We start from the raw sequence: 23,646 nt of genomic DNA on the forward strand, positions 1-23,646 counted from the left end.
AAGTTAGACTGGCCGGCTCCGAGAACCTTTGCAAAAACTTTGGAGAGTGCCCAAGGGGCTTCACTAATGGATTGTTGTTTTGAAAAGCAACAGGTGAAAGAACTCGGAGGAGTAAGTCAGACCCGCAGGCTGTCTGGGAGTGCTGTTTGCTGTTCTAAGAGGGTCTGGTGGTTTTGCAAGCAGGGTCAATCAGGCTTTTCTCTGGGAGAGAGAGAGATCGGTTCTGCAGTTTTACAGTCAGTAGCAGCAGCTGGGATTGGAACAGGACAAGCTGGCAAGCTTGTGGAAAAACCCCATTTGGAAGACAGGTTGTGAGTGCTTAGTTCAGCCTGGTTAAAGCCCTTGTGGTCCATACAAGAGGAGATGGCTGGCTGCCTAATGTTTCTCTTGAAATAAGGGAAACAAAAAAGGAATTCTGTGGTGACCTGAAAGAAAGAGGTTATCATCTGGAGAACCTTGATGGGACAAGTTTCTTCGGCAAGACACTGAAGTGGCTGATTAAATGGAATCAGTTGTGGGTGTCTAGAGAACAACAAATCTCTCTCTGAAAATTGACAAGAACCTTTCTGAGCAGTACCTTTCAAGCACCAAAGCCTGGTGAACTTTATAAATGTTAATATCTGTGCACAGTATAAGAATTGTCTGCAATCAGTGAACTTGAAGGAATGAGAAGTGAGATTGGACTGTGAATTGTGGAAGAAATTGAATTAATGTTGGACTCAGTTAAAAAGTATGACTCAGCTTAAAACATGTTATTGCAAAACTGTTATCGTGAAACTGATACCATGACTCACAGGGAATGATTAATAGAGGTCTTCCAAGAATAAACAAGTCCAAACAAACTGCTAGATAAAAACAGAATGTTCTCTAATCACCAACCTTTGTGTGTTCCCATGATCATGTTAAACACATCTTTTAAAAAGTCATTTGTCTCAGTAATTTCGTGATCATGTCAAATATGAGAAAAGACTGCTCATCTCTGCCTATAAAAGACCGACTCCTGTAACATTAGGTCAGGCGAGACTCGTGCAGTTGTCAGACCTCTGGGGGACACTCCCTCAATAAAGCGGAGGCTTGAATCTTACCACTCACGTTAGTTATTTAATTAACTAAGTTGAGAAGAATTTTCTTGACAGAATCAAATAACTTTTCTGAACTTACACACACATTACTGATAAGTTAAAGTTTGATCCTGTTTTCATGTTTAAAGATAATTAAAAGCAACTTTTGTTTAAGAAACCATTTGTCTTGGTGAATATCTATTGCTGTTGGGTTTGGGACCCTTTGGGCTCGTAACAAGAATATGATATAAAGTCTCTTCCTGAGTTGTACACCATGACATTTAGAGGTTATATTGGGGTGAAATTTAGCTCATTGAACTTTGGAACAGTGGGCCTTATGAACTATTTTAAATTGTAATAAGGAAAGTCCAGCACCGAGAGGAGGAATGTACATTTCTCAAAATAGACTCCCATGTTTCTTCAGCAAACAGTTGTTGAAAGTCATGTCCCCAAACTTCCTTAATGTTAAAGAACTATTGCTAAATCTTAAAAGCAGTTATTTCAGATTGTCTAAAATTATATACTGGTACTTCCCAATTATGATTAAAATCAGAGCCTTGGGAAAGCCTTAACACTAAGGAGTTTAAGAAGCTCCTAATCAGTTAAATAGTGAAAAATATGTTGATTAGGTAATTTAAATTTGGCAGATAATTGCTCAAGAGAGAGGTAAAATTTTGGTCTATAAACAAGTCCAAGAAAGATTTAATACCTAACCAAGACCATTGAGTATATCCAATGTCTTGAATCGAAGGTTTTAAAAAAAAGGAATTGTGTAAAATTGGGATAATTAATGAAAATCTATGATAACCAAAGTGCTTTTTAAATTGGAACCAAATAAGCAAAGTGTATCCAACTTACCAGTGTGTTAGTTTGGAGAGCGAAAAAGGCAAATGTGCTGTTATGAGTTCAGTGAACCCCATATACCAGCAGCAATAGAAATACACCAAAACAATGTTTCCTTAAACAATATTAGTTTAATTATCTGAGTAGAGAACAAGATCAACGCTTATGAACACTAAAGACACTTTCAGGTGGCCAATTGCCCCGCTTGTAAAGCCGTATATTTTGGCGAACTGCAGCTGTTGGGAGGCGACGTGAATGTGCAGGAGGCACTTGCAAAGTGGACTTTGAAACCTTCCTCCTCCAGGGATAATCGCCGCAGCAGTGGCCTCCCCAGCCATCTGAATGTAGCCCCCTAAAAGCAGCTGCAGTCGGGATGACAGTCAGCTGGCGAGCGCCTGACAGCTCCTCTCCCAGCTGCCCCTTCCCCCAGCGCAGGAGGTCGGGGCAGGGGCAGCTGGCTAGGCTGTCAGCGTGGGGATTGCGGGGCTGGAGCGGCCTGCGGGGGAGAGGGGGGCTGGGGCGGCCGGTGGGGGAAGAGGGGGGCTGGGCCGACCGGCGGAGAAGAAGGGGGCTGGCGGGTGATTCTGTACACAATGATTGTACACAATCCCTTCCCCCCCCCCCCCCCCCAACCTAATCTAAGCGCAAGTGTGTATAATTTGTTTTCAAGCAAGTCCTTTTTATTACGGGCCAATCTTCTACTGCTCACGTTTTCAAGGCTAGTTTCTAGTAATCTTCAATCCTGTGCACAGAATCAAACGGTAAAGCAAACCTCCGTACTTCACTTAGAATTACCAGGCAGGAAAGTTGTGGAAAGTTTAGTACCATATCAGAATTCTGCCCAGTCTTGAAACAGGAAGACCTGTCAGCAGGCTCCTCCTGTCCAGCCTCATCTCAGACTGCATCCTGCGGACTCCTTCTCTCGCATTCTCTGCCCCTCCCTTCCTGATTTTCCAGGCACTGTTTTTTTTGGTTTCAGTTTGCACATGTTGCAATTTCCAGGCTTTACAAAAGAACACATGATCCTAAATCTCTGCAAATGTTTGTTTCCGGGGTGTGAATGCAAATGTTGCTAAAGCCCAGAACCTTCCCTTGACCTTCCCTGTTACATTCATTTAACCAAACAGCTTTTATAAGCATTTAACCCATTGCTTCACAGCTCCGTATTGAGATAAACGAATGTCTTTTTAATGGATTTCATCTGTCAATCCATCTTCTCCCTTTCTTCCTCTTCTCCTCTCCCTCCTCCCTTCCCAATCCCTTCCTCTGTTCCCCCTCTCCCCTCCCTTCCCCTTGCCTCCCCTCCCTTCCCCATGCCTCCCTGTTCCCCTCCCCATGCCTCCCCTCCCCTCCCCATGCCTCCCCTCCCCTCCCCATGCCTCCCCTCCCCATGCCTCCCCTCCCCATGCCTCCCCTCCCCATGCCTCCCCTCCCCATGCCTCCCCTCCCCATGCCTCCCCTCCCCATGCCTCCCCTCCCCATGCCTCCCCTCCCCATGCCTCCCCTCCCCATGCCTCCCCTCCCCATGCCTCCCCTCCCCATGCCTCCCCTCCCCATGCCTCCCCTCCCCATGCCTCCCCTCCCCATGCCTCCCCTCCCCATGCCTCCCCTCCCCATGCCTCCCCTCCCCATGCCTCCCCTCCCCATGCCTCCCCTCCCCATGCCTCCCCTCCCCATGCCTCCCCTCCCCATGCCTCCCCTCCCCATGCCTCCCCTCCCCATGCCTCCCCTCCCCATGCCTCCCCTCCCCATGCCTCCCCTCCCCATGCCTCCCCTCCCCATGCCTCCCCTCCCCATGCCTCCCCTCCCCATGCCTCCCCTCCCCATGCCTCCCCTCCCCATGCCTCCCCTCCCCATGCCTCCCCTCCCCATGCCTCCCCTCCCCATGCCTCCCCTCCCCATGCCTCCCCTCCCCATGCCTCCCCTCCCCATGCCTCCCCTCCCCATGCCTCCCCTCCCCATGCCTCCCCTCCCCATGCCTCCCCTCCCCATGCCTCCCCTCCCCATGCCTCCCCTCCCCATGCCTCCCCTCCCCATGCCTCCCCTCCCCATGCCTCCCCTCCCCATGCCTCCCCTCCCCATGCCTCCCCTCCCCATGCCTCCCCTCCCCATGCCTCCCCTCCCCATGCCTCCCCTCCCCATGCCTCCCCTCCCCATGCCTCCCCTCCCCATGCCTCCCCTCCCCATGCCTCCCCTCCCCATGCCTCCCCTCCCCATGCCTCCCCTCCCCATGCCTCCCCTCCCCATGCCTCCCCTCCCCATGCCTCCCCTCCCCATGCCTCCCCTCCCCATGCCTCCCCTCCCCATGCCTCCCCTCCCCATGCCTCCCCCCCTCCCCATGCCTCCCCCCCTCCCCATGCCTCCCCTCCCCATGCCTCCCCTCCCCATGCCTCCCCTCCCTTCCCCTGTTCCCCTCCCTTCCCCTGTTCCCCTCCCTTCCCCTGTTCCCCTCCCTTCCCCTGTTCCCCTCCCTTCCCCTGTTCCCCTCCCTTCCCCTGTTCCCCTCCCTTCCCCTGTTCCCCTCCCTTCCCCTGTTCCCCTCCCTTCCCCTGTTCCCCTCCCTTCCCCTGTTCCCCTCCCTTCCCCTGTTCCCCTCCCTTCCCCTGTTCCCCTCCCTTCCCCTGTTCCCCTCCCTTCCCCATGCCTCCCCTCCCTTCCCCTGTTCCCCTCCCTTCCCCATGCCTCCCCTCCCTTCCCCTGTTCCCCTCCCTTCCCCATGCCTCCCCTGTTCCCTTCCCTTCCCCATGCCTCCCTGTTCCCCTCCCTTCCCTTCCCCATGCCTCCCTGTTCCCCTCCCTTCCCCATGCCTCCCTGTTCCCCTCCCTTCCCTTCCCCATGCCTCCCTGTTCCCCTCCCTTCCCCATGCCTCCCTGTTCCCCTCCCTTCCCCATGCCTCCCTGTTCCCCTCCCTTCCCCATCTCTGTTCTCCCTCTCCTTCTCCTCCCTGACCCCCTTCTCCTCCCTGACCCCCTTCTCCTCCCTGACCCCCTTCTCCTCCCTGACCCCCTTCTCCTCCCTGACCCCCTTCTCCTCCCTGACCCCCCTCTCCTCCCTGACCCCCCTCTCCCCTCCGTTCCCCCACCCCCTCCCTTCCCCTTCCCTCCCCGTTCCCCCACCCCCTCCCTTCCCCACCCCCTCCCTTCCCCCTCCCCCTCCCCGTTCCCCCTCCCCCTCCCCGTTCCCCCTCCCCCTCCCCGTTCCCCCTCCCTCCCCGTTTCCCCTCGCCCCCCTTCCCCCTCGCCCCCCTTCCCCCTCGCCCCCCTTCCCCCTCGCCCCCCTTCCCCCTCGCCCCCCCTTCCCCCCCCGCCCTCCGTTCCCCCACCCCTCCCTTCCCCATCCCTCCCCGTTCACCCTCGCCCTGTTCCCCATCCCTCCCCCCCGTTCACCCCTCCCCTCCCCCCCGTTCCCCTCTCCCCTCCCCCCGTTCCCCTCCCCCCGTTCCCCTCTCCCCGTTCCCCTCTCCCCGTTCCCCTCTCCCCGTTCCCCTCTCCCCGTTCCCCTCTCCCCTCCCCCCGTTCCCCTCTCCCCTCCTCCCGTTCCCCTCTCCCCTCCTCCCTGTTCCCCCTCCCCTTCCCTTCCCCTCTTTCCACTTCCCCCTCCCTCTCTCTCCTTTCCCCCCCTCCCCAAAATGTCGCCAGCCTCGTCCGCAACCGCAGCACTTGCAGTGACCGCCAAATGCATTTTTTAGATGGAACTCAGAAAATTATCTATTTCTTCCGTTCCCTCGGATCATTTCACTTCCCCAAAGGATAACAAACAAACATAAGACTTTATCAAGGTCAACGCGCCGGCCGACGTCGTGCGCCGCCTGACGCAGGGCCGATGTAGTGCGCCGCCTGACGCAACACGCCGGCCGATGTAGTTCACCGCCTGTTTTAATGCGTTGGGCGCCGCCTGATGTAGTGCGCTGGAAGTAGTTCCGGGGCCTGCGGCGGAGGCCGTTGACCCTATAAAAGTCAGGACGGCGGGTGCGTCGCCATTCGCATCGGAGGAACAGGAACGTGTGTATTTGTTGCCTGGTCGTGTGGCGAGTTAACGCTGTGTTGGATACGGTAGGACGTTAAATGTTTGATATACCCAGTTGGATTAACAGCTGCTTAGCGGGGAAATGTTTGTGGTTCCGTTGTACTGTTCACTTTTGTTGAGCTTCAACATTTTAGCGCGTTTGGTCCGATAGCGGTGGTTGTTGATGCGCAGAATTTTATATTCGCACCAGTTTGCCTATAAATTGGGAGAGAACTAGCGGAAAATAGTTATTTGGAGTGGGTTTTTTGGCGATGACGCAGCAGTTTAAGGGGTGACGACATCCCGCGGTGTTTGGCCGCCACTGGGCGGGGCGGTGTTGGTCACGTGGCGCCGCCTTTCGCTACGTCACAATAGGCGGTGTTTGTTGCAACCAGCCTCCCTCTCCCGCCCGCCCGCCCACTTAAACCCGGACTCGATCAGTCGGTGAGTCGCCACTCAACGCTGCAGCCTCTTCTCTCCATGTAGCCGCCCCTGGACTAAGCCTGGTGTTCCCGGGGTAGATGGCGCTGAAGCGCAAAATCTGTTTGCTGTCACCTATTGAAACTAGGCTCTTGACAAAGCTCTCAGGTTAAGACTGGAGTTGACGAGGTTAACATTTTGGTAATAATTTGTGCCTTGTTTTACAGAATATGCAGATCTTTGTTAAAACCCTGACTGGCAAGACCATCACCCTTGAGGTTGAGCCCAGTGACACCATTGAGAATGTTAAGGCCAAGATTCAGGATAAGGAAGGAATCCCACCTGACCAGCAGCGTTTGATCTTTGCTGGCAAGCAACTGGAAGAAGGACGCACACTCTCCGACTACAATATCCAAAAAGAATCAACCCTGCACTTAGTGCTGCGGCTAAGGGGTGGCATGCAGATCTTTGTGAAGACCTTGACTGGCAAGACCATCACCCTGGAAGTGGAGCCCAGTGACACCATTGAGAATGTTAAGGCCAAAATTCAGGATAAGGAGGGAATCCCACCTGACCAGCAACGTTTGATCTTCGCAGGCAAGCAGTTAGAAGATGGGCGTACTCTTTCTGACTACAATATCCAGAAAGAATCAACCTTGCACTTGGTGCTGCGTCTGAGGGGTGGCATGCAGATTTTTGTGAAGACCCTGACTGGTAAAACAATAACCCTGGAAGTGGAGCCCAGTGATACCATTGAGAATGTCAAGGCCAAGATTCAGGATAAGGAAGGAATCCCACCTGACCAGCAACGTTTGATCTTTGCAGGCAAGCAATTAGAAGATGGCCGTACTCTTTCTGACTACAATATTCAGAAAGAATCTACCCTCCATTTAGTGCTTCGGCTGAGAGGTGGCATGCAGATCTTTGTGAAGACCCTGACTGGCAAGACCATCACCCTGGAAGTGGAGCCCAGTGACACCATTGAGAACGTGAAGGCCAAAATTCAGGATAAAGAGGGAATCCCACCTGACCAACAACGTTTGATCTTTGCAGGCAAGCAACTAGAAGATGGTCGCACCTTGTCTGACTACAATATTCAGAAAGAATCAACCCTGCATTTGGTTCTTCGTCTGAGGGGGGGCAATTGTTAAACTGTTTGGCATTTTGTGGGTAATTTTCTTGCCTCTAGTTTAAATTGTTGATTAAAGAGTCTTCCCATGTCATTCAGAATAAAATTGTTGCAAGCTTATTTTGGTGGTTTGCTTGGGAATGTTAAAGCTAAAATAAAGGAAATGGACCATTGAAACTGTTGCATTAATCTTGCATGCTTCATGACCACATGAGTTTGTGCATGAGTACAATGTACAGATGCACCAAATTTTGCTTCCTGGAAGACAGGACCAAGATTATACCACCAATGATGCAAATTAAATTGCCCCAATGGGCCTTGAGCCAAAGATGTGTTGCTCCAAAACAACATTGCATGGTGGAGGGAATGTCGTCCCTTGAACAGTGGCACAGCTTGATACCAGGAGAGGACATTTTGGGGGGGGGGGGGGGAGAGAAAGCAAGTTGAATTATAACATGGGTAAATAGCATCTTAAATTTATATTTCTCATTAGGGACGTGAATTGGGTGGCTCAGAGCAAATACAGGAATATATGTAACTTGAACCACCATGCTAATTGCAATAATTAAATTGGGGCTATTAAAAGAAGCTCTTCATAAATTCACATGCAAGTAGTGCTGTGAGTAGGGGTAGACTGTCCATCTGCAATAGTTCGGTTTTTGAATGCTGATATGGATTAACAAATTGAGTTAAAGCAATCTAGTTTCATGGCAGATGCAGCTTGACCTTCAATTTGTGTAGCTGTCATTGAGTTTCAAGATTGTCTCAATACATTGAGCTAATGGGCATCATAATTACTGTATCCTTCCTGAAGTAAAATTGCAGATGATGTCAAGAGCCAAAGTGGTGTCTGAAGGTAATCCTTAATTTGAATGATGGGGGAAATAAAGTGCATTTGTTAATTTAGCCAATATTAATAAATTGGAAGCTATCACCATTTCCCTCTGGAAAATCCTACTAGCACCCTGTCACATTACTTTGCCAACATGCACTGCCAGACTGAGACCCTCCAACCAGATAACATTAATATAGTCTAGTTTCTGTTGGCCCTGCCCCCATCTTTGATCTTTCAAAGCCAAAACAATCTCCCACTTGCCTTTCCTCTCCTGCCTGCTTTCACATCCAGCTAACCTTGTGGGCCCATGCTATATGTCTAAATTTAAATGCTATGCTAACCTATATAAACTTAATCCACAATCAATCTAATCTTCCCTTGGGTTCATGACAGCCACTACTTAACTCTGGCATCTCACCTGAACATTCCTCTACTCGCTTTAAACAGATTTCCTCTGATAATGGTCATGGGGAATAGGTGCTGGCTGTCCAGCTTACCAGTGCTTTAATCTTAAACATATATTAAGTTGCCTCTTCATAACCCAAAAGAGAAAAGGCCTACCTCACTCGATCTTTACAGGTGCATCAAAATCTATCTTGTTGCGATCAAACAGATAGATAAAATGACAGCTACAACAGTAAAAATTAAAATGACCAGAACTGCCAAGATATAATATCCCAAGATGAAAACAAATTCTCAGTTTAAAGAAAAAAAATGACGTTTCAGTACTGTATCCCTCTTTGGATATTCATGTGTCTCGTCCAGAAGTACAATCCTGAAGCTATGGGGTCTGCCCAAGATGGCAAAATCTGTACTTGGCAGTGGCCATGAGGGGTTGCAAACTCCAGGGAGCAGCAGTCCAGGACAGCACCAGAAATTGGAAGAACAACCCCAGTGAGATGATCTGATATGGTGTCCATGGCAGTGGACCAGTGAGAGGTTCAGCAGTTGAGGAATCCTGTGCTGCGGGTGACCAAAATAAATTAGATATTTCCTTGATCTGTTGAAAACCATACAAAATAACTGCTGAATAACAAAGTGAGACAGTATGGAACAGGTTCTTTTGGGCTACTCCTATTTGCCTGCATTAAATTTTAATTTAGAGTGCAGTAGCAAGCTATTTTGGCCCACGAGCCAGTGCTACCCAATTATACGTGAGGAAACTGGTTGTTGGTGTAATCACAGACAGCAATGAGTAAGGATAAAGAAAGGAGATCAGCTATTGAGTGCTGTCACAACAACCTTGCACTCAACGTTAGCAAAGCTTAGGAGTTGATTATGGATTTCAGAAAGGGGAAATAAGTTGTGGAAAGGGTCAAGAACTATAGGTTCCTGGGTGTCAATACAATCAAAAAATGCCAGCAGCTACATGTCATTGGGAATTTGAGGTATGTCACCAAAGACTTGCAAATTTCTACAGGTGTACCATGGAGAGTGTCCTGACTGGTTGCATGCACAGGACAAGAAAAGTCTACAGTTGCCAACTTTACACTGCCATCATGAGGTTCAGTCTATGGAGGACATCTACAAGAGGCGGTGCTTCAAGGACCCTCATCATCCAGGCCATGCCCTTTTCTCACTCTACCATTAGGAAGGAGGTACAGGAGCCTGACGACAAACACCCAATGGTACAAAACAGCTTCTTCCCCTCTGCCATCAGATTTTTGAATGGACAGACACTACCTCACTTTCTTTTATTTTTGCACTAATTTAAATGTGATTTAATACCAATATTTGCACTGAAATGCTGTCGTCAGACACCAAATATTGTGAAATATTCATGACAATACTGATTCTGAAAGCAGGAATAAGGTAATCCCCAAGGCATTTTATACTTGTGCTTAAAAGTGTGTAAAATACACTGGAGGACTGGCCAAGTGTGTTTGGGAGAGGGAAGCGGAGTGCACGGAACAGGAGGGAGCCCAATGAAGTAGAATGAATGAAGGTGTAGAATGGCAGTGTATGCGGAGCAGATATCCTGTGCAGTATGTGAACATTTGACCATTTTGTTGGTCTCTGGTGTCATTCAGCAGGGATACACTGGCATGATATTTCAGGATGTAATTCAGAAGCTCACTTTGTGATCTGGACATGCAAGTTCAGATCAAACCACAGCAGCTGGGAGGTCAAAAGTAATTTCATTAAATATGTACAATGAATGGGCTGTGTCAGCAGTTGTGACATTGAAAAACAGACTGGATTTTAAATATGAGTCTGACAAGATTATCTCCTGACTTTTCCTGGTCTGGTGTGTACAAGTCCCCAGGCCCACACATCATGTAGTCAATACTTTGTTGTGAAATGCCACCCTGTTCAAGAGCAGTTAGCGATGGGAAATCAATCCCACTCTTCTCCACATCTCATGAATGTAGAAATACTGAGTTATGACTTGATCCTCCGTTACATTGTTTTCAGATCAATCCCACTGGATCTGGATTGATTTCATATTAAATTGCAATCCTATGATATTTTATAATCGATTCTCTTGATATTATCATTGATGTTATTTAACGACATACCACCAGGTTCAGGAACATTTGCTACCTCTCCAACATGAAACTTCTAAACAGACCCATTTAAGTGGTGGCATGATTAGTGAAACAGTTCATGCAACACTGGATTTGAATATTGTGCTGTCTGTTAGGAGTTTGTACATTCTCCCCCATCTGCGTGGGTTTACTCCCACCCTTCAAAACTTACGGGATTGTAGGTTAATTGGATGTGCTACAATTTGGCGGCAGTGGGCATGTGGGCCCGTGCTATATGTCTAAATTTAAATTTAAGGACCTTTACTTACACATTATTTATTACTGAATATTTTTTTCTCTGCATTGCAGTTTGTTTACATTCTTTGTGAACGTCTCTCTTTTATATACCTATCTTTTTAGTTTACATTTACCGATAAGTGGAAATGCTGCCTGGCCCACAGGTAAAAGAATCTCAGGTTTATATATGATGTCATGTGTGTCCAATAAATTTGAACTTTGAAGAAGAGGATGACTGGAAACCATAGGATCCCTCAAGGACAAAGGAGGGAATTTATGCTTGGAGTCAAATGAAGTGGGCGAAGTTCAAAATGAGGATGTTGCATCAGTGTTTACCAAGGAGGAGGAGAATATGGACAGCATAATGAGATCAAGAAAGGTGGTGTTCGGTCCTTTCAGGGACATTGAGATGGATATCCCGTGGGTCTTTTGGTCATTGAAAGAGGCTAGTGAAGAGATAGCTGGTAGCTTGACAAAGGTTTTTGCATCCTCACTAGTGACAGAATAGATCCCAGAGGATTGGTGAGAAGGTAAAAAAGGATAATGTTAGGCCAGTAAAGCTCACATCAGTGGTAGGGAACATAGAGAGTATGCTGAAGGAGAGGATTTTTGGACAATCGGCAGAGTGTAAGGGTTAACAACACTATAACAGTGCCAGTGTCGAGGGTTCAACTTCAGTGTTCAGTGCTGTCTATGAGGAATTTGTTTCTTCTCCCTATGTATGTGTGGGTATCCTCTGGGTGCTCAAGTTTCCTCCGACTCTCAAAAATGTATGGGAGGGGGGGTTTGTAGGTTAATTGGGGTATTTGGGTGGCACAGGCTTGTGGGCTGGGAGGGCCTGTTAACAAAGTTAAGATTTATTGTCAGAGTACATATATAACATCACATACAACTTTGAGATTCTTTATTCCTGCAGGTGAGGCAGAATCCTTGGTAGTGCAAAAAAATCTGTACACAGCATAAACATGTAAACAAGTAAAGAACTGTAAACAAACTGCAATACAGAGAGAATAACAAAAAATTTTCAATAAAGTGTCCAAGGAGTCCCTGATTGAATTTGTTGTTAAGGAGTCTGATGAAGGAGTAGCAGTTGTTGGTGTAATACCAAACCTCTGCAAACTCCTGAGGATGTAGAGATGCTGATGTGCTTTCTTCACAATGTCATTAGTGTGTTCGGTCAAGGAAAGATCCTCCAAGATAATGATTTTAGTAGGTCATTCATACTCCTGTATTGATCTGGAGCTCTGGACTTAAATGCCTGTAACTGGCTCTCAGTAGGTTCTGGATTTTGTTGTTTATCCAGGACTTCTGGTTGGGGAAAACCCTGAACAATTTGGTGGGCAGCCTGGTGTAATTGTGATCCTCAGCTGAGTCCTTGAATACCACCCAACCTGCTGACTCAAGGAAGTCCTGTAACTATTCTTACGAGCCCAGAGCACCCCAAAATCCAGCAGCAATAGATATTCACCAAGACAAATGGTTACTTAAACAAAAGTTGCTTTTAATTATCTTTAAACATGATATCAGAATCACACTTTAACATCACTATTGAGTTAATTAACCTAACTTAACCCCCTTCTAATTCTAAGTGCATATGTAATGTATGTGTAAGTTTAGAAAAGTTCTTTGGTTCACAGTCCAATCTCACTTCTCATTCCTCCAAGATGACTGGTTGCAGACAATTCATATATTGTGCACAGAATTTATCATAAAGTTCACCAGGCTTTGGTGCTTGAAAGACAAATGGTTACCACTCAGGAAAGTTCTTGTCAGTTTTCAGTGAGAGATTTGTTGTACGCTGACACCCACTACTTCAGTGTCTTGCGAAGAAACTTTCCCCCTCAGGGTTCTCCGGATGATAACCTCTTTTTTTCAGGTCCACACAGAGTTTCTTCTTGTTTCTCTTCTTTCAAGTGAAACATTAGACAGCTTGTCCTCTCCTCTTGCATGAATCACAAGGGCTTCGACCAGGCTGAACCCTTCTTCCAAATGGGTTTTTCCACAAGCTTGCCAGTTTGTCCTGTTCCAGTCCTAGTTGCTGCTACTGCTGTCTGTAAAACTGAGAACTGATCGCTGTCTCTGTCTCTCTGAGAGAAAAAAAGCCTGTTTGACTCTGCTTGCAAAACCACATGACCCTCCTAGAACAGCAGGTTCCACTCCAAACAGAATACGGCTCCGACAAGTTATTTCACCTATTGCCTTTTTGTAAACAACAATTCATTGGTGAAGCCTCTTGGGCACTCTCCAAAGCTTCTGCAAAGGTTCTGGGGCTGAAATGTCCAGCATTAGTAGAGCTCCAGTATTTTAAATAAGATCTGTTTAAAGTGTTTGTATGTGACCTACAGTAAAAAGCCTGTCCCAATTTATCTCCCAAAAACAACTATATTCTGTTACACCATTCTTCAGCCTCCTGCAGCCACCTTTTAGCTGTCCTGACCTCTGGAGCCTCTCATTTTAGGCTCTGTCTATATGAAGGTAGAAGGAGCACAACCAGGTGATCCGACTTGCCAAAATGTGGTCTCGGGAAAGAACAATTGACCTTCCTTATTTTAGTGTAGCAGTGATTGAGTGTCCTGGGACCTCTGGTGGTAGTTGGGCAGGTTGTTCTTAATACAGGCCAGGTTAAAATGGCCGACTAAGATTTATAGTCTATAAGGCTGGGCCATCTGTTGTTTACTGACCACATCTTGCAGCTCCACGTGCCTGTTTGTAATCAGCATCAGTTAAGATATAAACACTGATGAGAACTCACTCTTCTATCTATCCCAAGAGTTCTCTAATCAAGATGTTCTCTCTAAGGCAGTAGAGCAAGAGGTCGACAGTACAGGCACTTCACCCAGTCAATGTTGTGCTGACCCATCTATTCCTTTTTTAAAAACAAATACTAAACCCTCCCTACCCCGTATCCCTCTATTTTTCCTTCATCCATGTGCCTGCAAAAAAAAAAAACAGTTCCCTCCCATCACTTGGTACACATGTCTTCTGGTGTTTGCTGATCCTGCCTGGGAAACAGTTGCTGGCAGTCCACCTCTCATAATCTTATAGATCAGTCACAGGTTGGGCAGTGAAATGGCAGATGGAATTTAACCTGGACAAGTGGGAGGTCAAATTTAAAATGGATGTGTACAGTTAATGGTAGGGCAGAGGGATCTAGGATCCAGCTGCTTAATTGAAAGTGTCCGCACAAGTAGGTTGGGTGACAAAGAAGGCATAAGGTACGTTTGTCTTCATTGGCGCGGCACTGAGTATAAATGTAAGGAGAGCATATTTCAGCTATATAACCCTTTGGTTAGGGTGCACTTGGAACGCTATGTGCAATTCTGGTTGCCCCGTTACAGGAAAAATGAGGTGGCTACAGAAGAGGTTTGGTTTAAAGGGGAAAGATTGGACAATGTTTAGCTGTCTTTTCTTGAGCACAGGAGACCTGGTAGAAGTGTATAAAATCACGAGAGGCATTGATAGGTTGAACAGTCAGAGTCTTTCCCCAGGATAATGTCACACTTAAAGGTGAAGGGGAGAAAGTTGAAGTGAGGAGCAAATGTTTTACATATAGTGTTGTGACTTGTCCCTGGAACAGGCTGCCAGGTATAAAGGTGGAAGCAGATACAATAGTAGAGCTAAAGAGGCTTCTCGATAGACACATGAATATGAAGGGACATCTATCAGGAGCGAAACAGCAGATTTTCAATTGGATTTGGCCATCATGTTCGATACAGGCATGTGGGCTGAAGGATGTAATTTAAAAAAAATGTAGACATACAGCACAGAACAGGCCCTCTGGGCTACAAGCCCATCGCCCAAATACCACAATTAACCTACAAACCGTATGTTTTTGAAGGGTGGGAGGAAACCAGAGCTCCCAGGGGGAAACCCACATAGACACTAGGAACAGCACCAGATTTGAACCAGGTCATTGGCACTGCAATAGCATCGAGCTAACCATTACGCTAACTGAATCAGCTGTGCTGTCACAGGTCATATATGTTGCCAGAGTCACGACATCACATCCAACCCTGAAATTCTTTTCTTTTTCCTACGGGCAAGGCAGAATTTCGACAATGTCGGTAACTGTAAACTTGTCAGTAACTACAAATACTGTTAAACATGCTCCATATCATGTAATGATAGTCTTTTCATTTTAGGATGAAAATAGCTGAGGGACATATGGAAGACGTGAAATTAAAAAAAATTCTGTAAATAAAGCTCTTTCAAGGGGAAATTCTTTACCCTCTTCTGTGTATTAGATATGCATCTTCTTGAATTTCACACTATCCAGCATTTACAGTGATACATTGTTTAGTTCCTCATTCAACTTTTATAGGCATTGAATGAAGTATGCAACAGCCTTTGTATCTCCTTGTCCTGTGACAAGACAACATCAAAATGAACTTCCATATGCATTTTTGCAGTGAAATTAGAAATGAAGTGCGAACAGTGAAAGTGTTAGAGATGGTGACCAAGTGCCTATTTTGGAGCATGTCCTCAAGGATGGGTGGGAAAGAAAAACATTTTGGTGAAAGAGGATATGCTGGGCAGAAAGTGGAAACGAGAACACAGAATCCTTGTCCATCATTTCACTTTGCTTCTCTTCCATTCACCTACCGCCACAACCATTCCACAGCAGATGCAATCTCACTGGCTCTCCACTCAGCCCTGGATCACCTGGGCAACACCAATACCTACATAAGGTTGATTTTCATTGATGACAGCTCAGCATTCAACACCAGCATTGCCTCAGTACTGGACAGCAAGCTTCAAAACCTAGGCCTCTGCACCTCCCGCTGCGAATGGATCCCTGTCTTCCTCATTGGAAGTCAAAACGGTTCAGTAACAACATCTCCTCCTCACTGACAATCTACACAAGCGCGCCTCAATGATGTATGCTGAGCCCTACTTCTCTACACCCATGACTGTGGTATGTAGGCACAATTCAACTGCCATCTACAAGTTTGCTGATGCCACTATCATTGTATAGGCAGAGGGAGTGTACAGGAGTAAGACCGAATGGGCAAGGTCGACCAGCCATCATTATGTCAACCTTCTACAGGAGCTAATCAAGAGCGTCCTGCCTGGCTGCATCACAGCAAGGTATAGTTGCTGCAGAGAAATGGATCAATCCACAGGACCATGAGTGCCAGAGACAATCATTGGAGTCTTTCTTCCCCACCCCACTCCCACCATCAACATGATCTACCAGGATGGTTGTCTGAAGAGGGCCTGCAAAATCATTGAGGACCCCTTCCACTTTGCACACAGCATCTCTCAACTGCTCCCATCAGGAAAGAATACAGGAGGATCAGGAGGCTGAGGAACAGCTTATTCCCACAGGCAGTGAGGATGTTGAAAGATCAAATGAGCTGTTCACACTAACTATCCGGCCAGCAGGTGGCATTTGAAACTGTCAAACAAGCAGTAAAACAAGCCCTCCCAATGACTCCGCGATGAAGTGCGCTGCCGTTTGAGCTACAGCTACCAACACGGTGGCTGAATGGAACCTCTGGTAGATGCCACAAGGCTACTGGTTCCACTCAGATTCTAGACCAGGACCCTTCCTGAGGCCACCTTTTGAGAGGCAGCTACTGGGCGCTTCTTTGAACTTTGGCCTCATCTCCCCAACATGAGCTGGGTAAAATCTGCGACGTCACTCATAAAGAGGCCCATCCCAATGGCCCTCTGTGGTGAATTGGAAGTGGTACATTGCAGATCACGCTGAGGCAGGACCAGAGTGGGTGAGACGCCTCCTCAAACAGATCATGTCCCTACCCAACGGTGACAGCCCCACCATCCACCCCTCTCCTGTAACAATGGGGAAAATCATTTGACGACCTGATCTCTGAAGAGCAGGGGGAAGTTGGGTTCGCTGATGGCTCCAGTTCCTGGAAGAGGGTAAAACAGCAATGGAAAGTCACAATGCTCCACCCCATCATGGGCAAGACCCTCACACAAGATGGAACTGGGAGATCCAGCCAGCTGGCCGAACTAGCGGCTGCAGCTGTGACTCTCAGAGAAGCCACTGGGCCCATCTGCATCTACACCAACTCTTGGGCTGTTGCCAGCAGCGTGGCGATGTGGACACAACGGGGGCATGAGGAGGGGTGAGAGATTCACGGACGGCCACTCTGGGGACAGCCCCATGGGGAGTGGGGGAGTACCACACCATGGTCCACTATGTGGATGCCCACACCTCCCAGGTCACTGAGGAGACTGCCCACAATGCAGCCGTGGTCGAAGCCTCACAGATATGCTCCGTGGTAACCCATCTGGAACGTATCAGCTCTGGCGGCCTGGGAACACTGCAATTGTGGGCACCTGGGAGCAGATGGGACTTGGCCATGGGTTAGAGCACACATGTCAAACTCTTTTGGCCCGCAAGATCATATCAAAAATGTATTAGAGGTGGCCCGCTGGCCGGCGCGCCAGTATAGCGCATGCACAGTAACCACTGTGTCCCAGGATGAGACAGAGAGAGAAAAATCCTGGTCCTTGAAAAGTAGTGGTGGGTGGTTTTAAAAACACGCTGTCATGTCCCCCCACCCACCCCCCCCCCCACCGCAGCGTGGCCTGGCCGGTGTCAGGGGAAGCCAAGGCCGCTTCCCAGCGCCCGGAACCCCAGTGGCACAGCGTTTCTTGGAGCTGCAGATGGAGTCGGGACGCCGGAGGGAAGATTGGGGCTCCCCGCCTGGCGATGGGGGCGCCGGCCGCCCTGCGCCTTCCCACCGGACCAGCGGCGGGTGCTCGGAGTACACGTGGAGAGCGAGGCTGGTCGGGCAGGTAGGGTGGAACCTCCCCGCCAATCTCAGGAGTGGCGTGGGCTGGATCGGGATTAGCCGCGCTCACCTGCTCCTCCACCGCTGACCGGGATCCCAGCGCGGTCCTGAGCGCGGAGACTGCCCTGGAAAGGTCCTGGGACACCGGCATGGAAAGAAAAGGGGGTCCGGGAGAAACTCAGCAGGTCAAAGGGGGGTACGAGAGAAACTCAGCAGGTCAAGGGTGAGGGGTCTGGGAGAAACTCAGAAGGTCAAGGGGAGGGGGTCCGGGAGAAACTCAGCAGGTCAAGGGGGGTCCGGGAGAAACTCAGCAGGTCAAGGGAGGTCCGGGAGAAACTCAGCAGGTCAAGGGGGGTCCAGCAGAAACTCAGGGGGGGCCTGACCTCGCCAGGACCGTTGCCCACTGCCCCTCCCTGCCGCAGGCCGACCCGCGACTCACGGTGACGGGGCCGCTGATCCGCTGAGATGCCGCCCTGCAGCGAGAGCCGATGCCCCCCGCACTGTCGTTGTCCAATCCGATCGCCCGCAAACCCCGCCCTCCCGCACACAGGCCTGAGTAAGTATTACGAACTTTAATCTCAGGATAAAACGATCTTCCAATAGTTTCATGTCACAGTGATAAATATATTCCTGTTTAAAAATGGTCCTGCACCTGGATACAAGCTCATTAGGCATAAAACTTGAAAAGTGTGTAAATTTAAAGGATATCTGTACCAATGGAAAAAGGGCATGGCAAATGCCCACAATCAGTCACCCATTTGATTGTTTCAGGAATCATGTTATTCTCGCACTTTCTCAATAGCCCTCAGATTTTACTATTCGACAGCACACTAGCAACATTTGACAAATCCTCTATAGAGAAATATTATTTATTGAATATTTTATTTCTCATTTGTTAATGCTTCTGGAAAGAGTTTATCCAAAACTATTATTAAACATTTATTTTAATAAGAAAAAGTTTAACATTACATATGTTGAAAGAAGAGAAAACATGCATATATTGTTGAAAATTTTCAATAAATATTTAGTTCGGCCCTCGACTTAGTCCAAGTTTTTAATTTTGGCCCTCCGTGAATTTGAGTTTGACACCCCTGGGTTAGAGGGTCGCACTAACCGATGACCAGGTCAAATCAATGGTCGTAAACTGCCCAACCTGCCATCAGGTCAAACCCCGGGGGTGGCCCACAGATCCCTGGGACACATTCGCAGAAGCATGGGAGCAGGCCAGATCCACTACATTGAGCCTCACCCGGAGGTCCTGGTGGCAGTGACTGTGCTGACCATCAAGGGGCTACACCACCTCTCATCTATGTACGGGGCTGGGGTGGCGGGGGTGCTGTGGGAGACATGATCTGATCAGGACTCCCACTTTGCTGACATAAAGGTCCAAGACTGGGTCGTGGAATCTGGAATCTCGTGGCTGTTGCACACCCGCAGGCAGCAGGGCAGTAGGTCTGATCGGCTCATGAATGGTGTGCTAAAGCAGCAGATCCACACACTGACACCCACTCAATCTTTGCTGGGGTGGCTCAGTGTGCTACAATAGGCAGTAAACCACCTGAACTCCAGACTGATGGATCGGGGGGAGGGAGGGGCCCCATTCTCTCGCCATCTGGTGGTATCTAACCCATAGATGTCGGAAGGGGTGGATATTGAGCCCTTCCCGAGGCCTTGGGAGGGGTATGGATGCAGCAGCCACAGGGGTGAAGTGGACCTCACTTTTTTCTCTTTTATGCATTACTTAATTATTTTTAAATAGTGAATTTCTGGAATTGTATTTGATAGCAACTTTACATCGGTAAAATGCATAATTACTGCTGCTGCAATATTTTGTGATGCTTGTTAAAGGCAATAAACCTGATTCAGTTTCTGATTTTCCCTCATTTATTACTTCACTGCCTCTGAAAAATCAACGATTATCTACTTTTAACTGAAGACAACATCTGACACTGAAAGTCATCCTCTTTTCCGGTCTTCTCAACATTCCACAGAAAATGCAGAGAAAGATGTGAGCCTTTCTTTATTCCAAATCCGTCTGTACTTAGAAAAGTACAACAAAGTCATTCTATCATTTAGATTTGAGTTCATCTGTATCCTTACAGCAACTTACATTTACATAATGCATTAAAAAAATTAGACATACAGCATGGTCACGGGGCCTCCGGCCCATAAGCCTGCTCTGCCCTAGTTAACCTACAAAACCCCAAATGTTTTTAGAGGGTGGGAGGAAACCTGAGCACCTGGAGGAAGCCCTTGCATACACGGTGAGAATGTACAAATTCCTTAGAGAGATCGCCAGATTTGAACCTGGGCTCTCTAATAGTTTTGCACTAACTAATCTCAAAATAATCTGGTTTTTTTTGCAGGATATCATTTTAAATTTAGAGCTTTAAATCTAGACATACACCATGTCCACGAACCCATGCCGCCCAGTTTACACCCAATTAACTTGCACCACAGGCACAGTTTGAACGATGGGAGGAAACAGTAGACCTCGGAGAAAACCCAAGCAAACACAGGGAGAACAGACAAACTCCTTACAGACAGTCCAGGACTCAAACTGTGGTCCGGTCCCAATCGTGGCATTATAAAGGCGTTGCACTAACCATACTGCCATTTAAAAGAATAAATATTGATACAGAGGAGGGAATTCTAAAGGAGAAGAGATACCCTATCCGTATGGAAAGTATTTGAAATTTTGGAGGTAAATTCCTGATGTAAATTGTAGAAGCACAAGCCATGATCTTCTTATCCTAATTAGGAGAGTAGTTTGGCTGCCAGAGAACTGGAGGTTACATTCTTTTTTTCTTTCTTTTTCAATATTTTTATTACATTGAAATTTCAGATCCAAAAATAGAGTATATACAGATTGGTTAAAATTCAAAAAGATACATTATATATTATTTCATCCAAGGTACCCCACGTTTTAATCAGATTATAGTGTATTGATATTTTATATTTGAAGATATAAAAGGAAAATCTAAACCCACTACCAAGAAAGAAGCTGTTAGGGCAAAAAACAGAAAAAAGACAGCATTTTTATCAGAGAGATAAATTACCACATTAGTTCTACCTTCAGAACAAATCAAAGATTATAAAAGTCATTCAAAAAGGGTCCCCACAGTGTTTGAAAATTTACATTCAAATTGGAAATTGAGTATGACTTCACGTAGCCATAGAACATGAGTAGGTGGGGTGCATTCTTTCTAAAAGAGGATTTGGCTACATCCAGCTATCACCAAGTAGTTAGACAGCATCAGAAAAGGTACAATTAACCTTCAAATTGAAAAGTAGGAGAATCAGAATTTATTGTCATGAACGTGTCCTAAATTTCGAGGGGTAGCAACTATTCCTGAAACTGCTGGTATGAATCTTGTGGCACCTATACCTTTTTCCTGATGGTAGCAGCGAGAAAGGCTGTGTTCTGGGTGGTGTGAATCCTTGATGATTGCTGCTGCTCTCTGACAGACAGCGGCCTTGCCCGTAGATTTTCTGGATGGTGGAGAAACTTTGGCCTGCGATGTACTGGGCTGGTCCACTGGGCTTTCTGCTCAGATGTATTGCTGCCCCCATTGAAGGTAGAGACTGATCTGAATAGTCAGGGTAGCAGATATTATATGGAGAACGAGAAGGCAGGGACAGTGGGACTGAGTTGGAGAAGGGATCTGCTCATGAGTGAATGGTGGGACAAACCATGGGTTGAATGGGCTACTCCTGCTTCTATATCTTACAGCGTTTCCCCAGAGCACCACTTTTGGACTTTGCCCCTTGAATGCGTGACACACAATAAAACCACGGTGTCTGCAGAGCTTCGTGTTTTATTTCTAACAGTGTACAAGTTGCATTGTGGAAAGCCTCCCTCCACTGTTTAATCGCCTTACACCGGAATTGAAGCTGCAGACGCCACCCACACGGGTGGAGGTCACCGGCCGTAGTCCCAAACACCGCCCGTACTGCAGGAGCTGGGGATCGCGCTCTCCGTGGCATGAGAGCCGGCGCCGGGCCGCAGGACTTACCGGTGGGTGCAGCCGGGCCGCACGTGACCGGGCATCCCTGTGGCCCGTCTGACGGGACTGACCGTGTCGGCCCGGGAAGGGGGTGTGGCCTCCCGTCCCCGTGTAGACCGGGCCCGGCAGTGATGCCTCTGCTCCCCCTCCCCCTCCCCCTCCCCCCCGGCACCTCACCACTGCTCCCAAACTCCGGCCCGGGACCTCAACCCCTCTCCGCCACGGGACCTAACCACTGTTCCCAAACTCCGGCCCGTGACCTCATCTCATCTCCACCACGGGACCTCACCCCATCTCCACCACGGGACCCCACCTCCACCCCGTGACCTCATCTCCATCCCACGACCTAACCACCTCCCAAATTCCACCCCAGGTCCTCATCTCCCATCCCAGGACCTAACCTCACTTCCCAAACTCTGGACTGGGACCTCACTTCCCAAACTCTGGACTGGGACCTCACTTCCCAAACTCTGGACTGGGACCTCACTTCCCAAACTCTGGACTGGGACCTCACTTCCCAAACTCTGGACTGGGACCTCACTTCCCAAACTCTGGACTGGGACCTCACTTCCAAACTCTGGACTGGGACCTCACTTCCCAAACTCTGGACTGGGACCTCACTTCCCAAACTCTGGACTGGGACCTCACTTCCCAAACTCTGGACTGGGACCTCACTTCCCAAACTCTGGACTGGGACCTCACTTCCCAAACTCTGGACTGGGACCTCACTTCCCAAACTCTGGACTGGGACCTCTCCCCCCCCTCTCTCTCTCTCCCCCCTCTCTCTCTCTCCCCCCCTCTCTCTCTCTCCCCCCCTCTCTCTCTCTCCCCCCCTCTCTCTCTCTCCCCTCTCTCTCTCTCCCCCCCTCTCTCTCTCCCCCCCTCTCTCTCTCCCCCCCTCTCTCTCTCCCCCCTCTCTCTCTCCCCCCTCTCTCTCTCCCCCCTCTCTCTCTCCCCCCTCTCTCTCTCCCCCCTCTCTCTCTCCCCCCTCTCTCTCTCCCCCCCTTCTCGCCAAAGAGCCCCTCAGCATCTCTCCCTCAGTCCCCCAGCGGTTGCTCCCATCTCCACCGTTCCAGCCACCAGTGACCGGAGTCGCCCCCGGACAGCCCTTTGCCCCAGCCTCGCCCTTCCCGGAGGGGGCGCGGAGTTGGATGCGATGGGCGGGAGTGCAACTTTGGCGACCGTGCTTGGGCGGGGCGAACTCGCCTCCATAAAGGTGGGCAGCAGGGGTTGAGCTGCAGCGCCAAGTTTTGGGGGGGGGGGGGGTCAAGTCATGAATCGATCTCAATAGATTAACTCCGTCTCTGTTCGTTTCTTAGGTCCGCGGACGAGGCTCCAGTGGAATATGAAAGTCCGGCCCTGGATGCTGGCCGTGATTGGAGGACTGCTTGCCCTGGCCGGTGCCGTCCTGCTCTGGGCAACTCCAGCCATCGTACATCGCCAGGTGAAATCGGTAAGGTTCGCTCTCGCCTTTTCAATTGGCCAGATGTTAATTTTTCTGTATTTCTGAGGCAACTCTGATCTTAAAGACACAATACTTGAGAAACCCAGCAGGTCAAACGGGGAACTTTATGTAACAAAGTTAAAGATACATCCCCGTCGAATCGGGGTTTCAAACGGGGCTCGCTGAGTTCCAGTCACGGTGCCTGCCGACTGTATCGTGCTTTTCGCCCAAATCTGAAAGCCATCATAATTCCGTTTCTACTTTACATCTGAATGGTTACATAGTTTTCCTTAACTCTCGACGTTTTGGGAAATGAGGCGAGCAGGACTTCATTCCTTGGTTTAACACTTCTATCTAAGTGAGCCTTTTC

The 23,646-nt window shown here is 48.6% G+C and overlaps 2 protein-coding genes across 17 annotated transcripts in view; both read left to right on the forward strand.

Annotated features, from left to right (window-relative positions):
* Positions 1 to 5,821: 5,821 nt before the first annotated feature.
* On the forward strand, positions 5,822 to 7,635 carry LOC138761405 (polyubiquitin-B). Of its 3 annotated transcripts, none has more exons than XM_069933449.1 (2): positions 5,822 to 5,956; positions 6,557 to 7,635. In XM_069933449.1, exon 2 carries the CDS (start codon positions 6,560 to 6,562, stop codon positions 7,478 to 7,480), a length of 921 nt encoding a protein of 306 aa, XP_069789550.1. In that variant the 5' UTR covers positions 5,822 to 5,956; positions 6,557 to 6,559; the 3' UTR covers positions 7,481 to 7,635. The 3 variants fall into 3 exon arrangements, with proteins under 3 accessions (XP_069789550.1, XP_069789552.1, XP_069789551.1); XM_069933451.1 differs by lacking the exon at positions 5,822 to 5,956 and adding an exon at positions 6,330 to 6,353; XM_069933450.1 differs by lacking the exon at positions 5,822 to 5,956 and adding an exon at positions 6,335 to 6,426.
* A 13,963-nt stretch (positions 7,636 to 21,598) lies between these two features.
* Positions 21,599 to 23,646, forward strand: part of scarb1 (scavenger receptor class B, member 1) — a 217,008-nt gene continuing 214,960 nt past the window's right edge. For 7 of the 14 annotated variants that reach the window (XM_069933456.1, XM_069933460.1, XM_069933458.1 and 4 more), the window contains exons 1-2: positions 21,599 to 21,843; positions 23,152 to 23,285. In XM_069933456.1, coding sequence (XP_069789557.1) covers positions 23,178 to 23,285 — 108 coding nt within the window. In that variant the 5' untranslated portion in view covers positions 21,599 to 21,843; positions 23,152 to 23,177. Of the gene's footprint in view, positions 21,844 to 22,943; positions 23,049 to 23,151; positions 23,286 to 23,646 lie in introns of those variants that run through there. The other 7 variants (XM_069933453.1, XM_069933457.1, XM_069933461.1 and 4 more) reach the window with 7 other exon arrangements.

Source organism: Narcine bancroftii, chromosome 4 (assembly GCF_036971445.1).
Source record: "Narcine bancroftii isolate sNarBan1 chromosome 4, sNarBan1.hap1, whole genome shotgun sequence".
In the NCBI taxonomy this organism is placed as follows: Eukaryota; Metazoa; Chordata; class Chondrichthyes; order Torpediniformes; family Narcinidae; genus Narcine; species Narcine bancroftii.

Bases quoted from the DNA above. Each gene is read 5' to 3' on its own strand.
- LOC138761405 (XM_069933449.1), top strand. From the start codon at position 6,560: ATGCAGATCTTTGTTAAAACCCTGACTGGCAAGACCATCACCCTTGAG.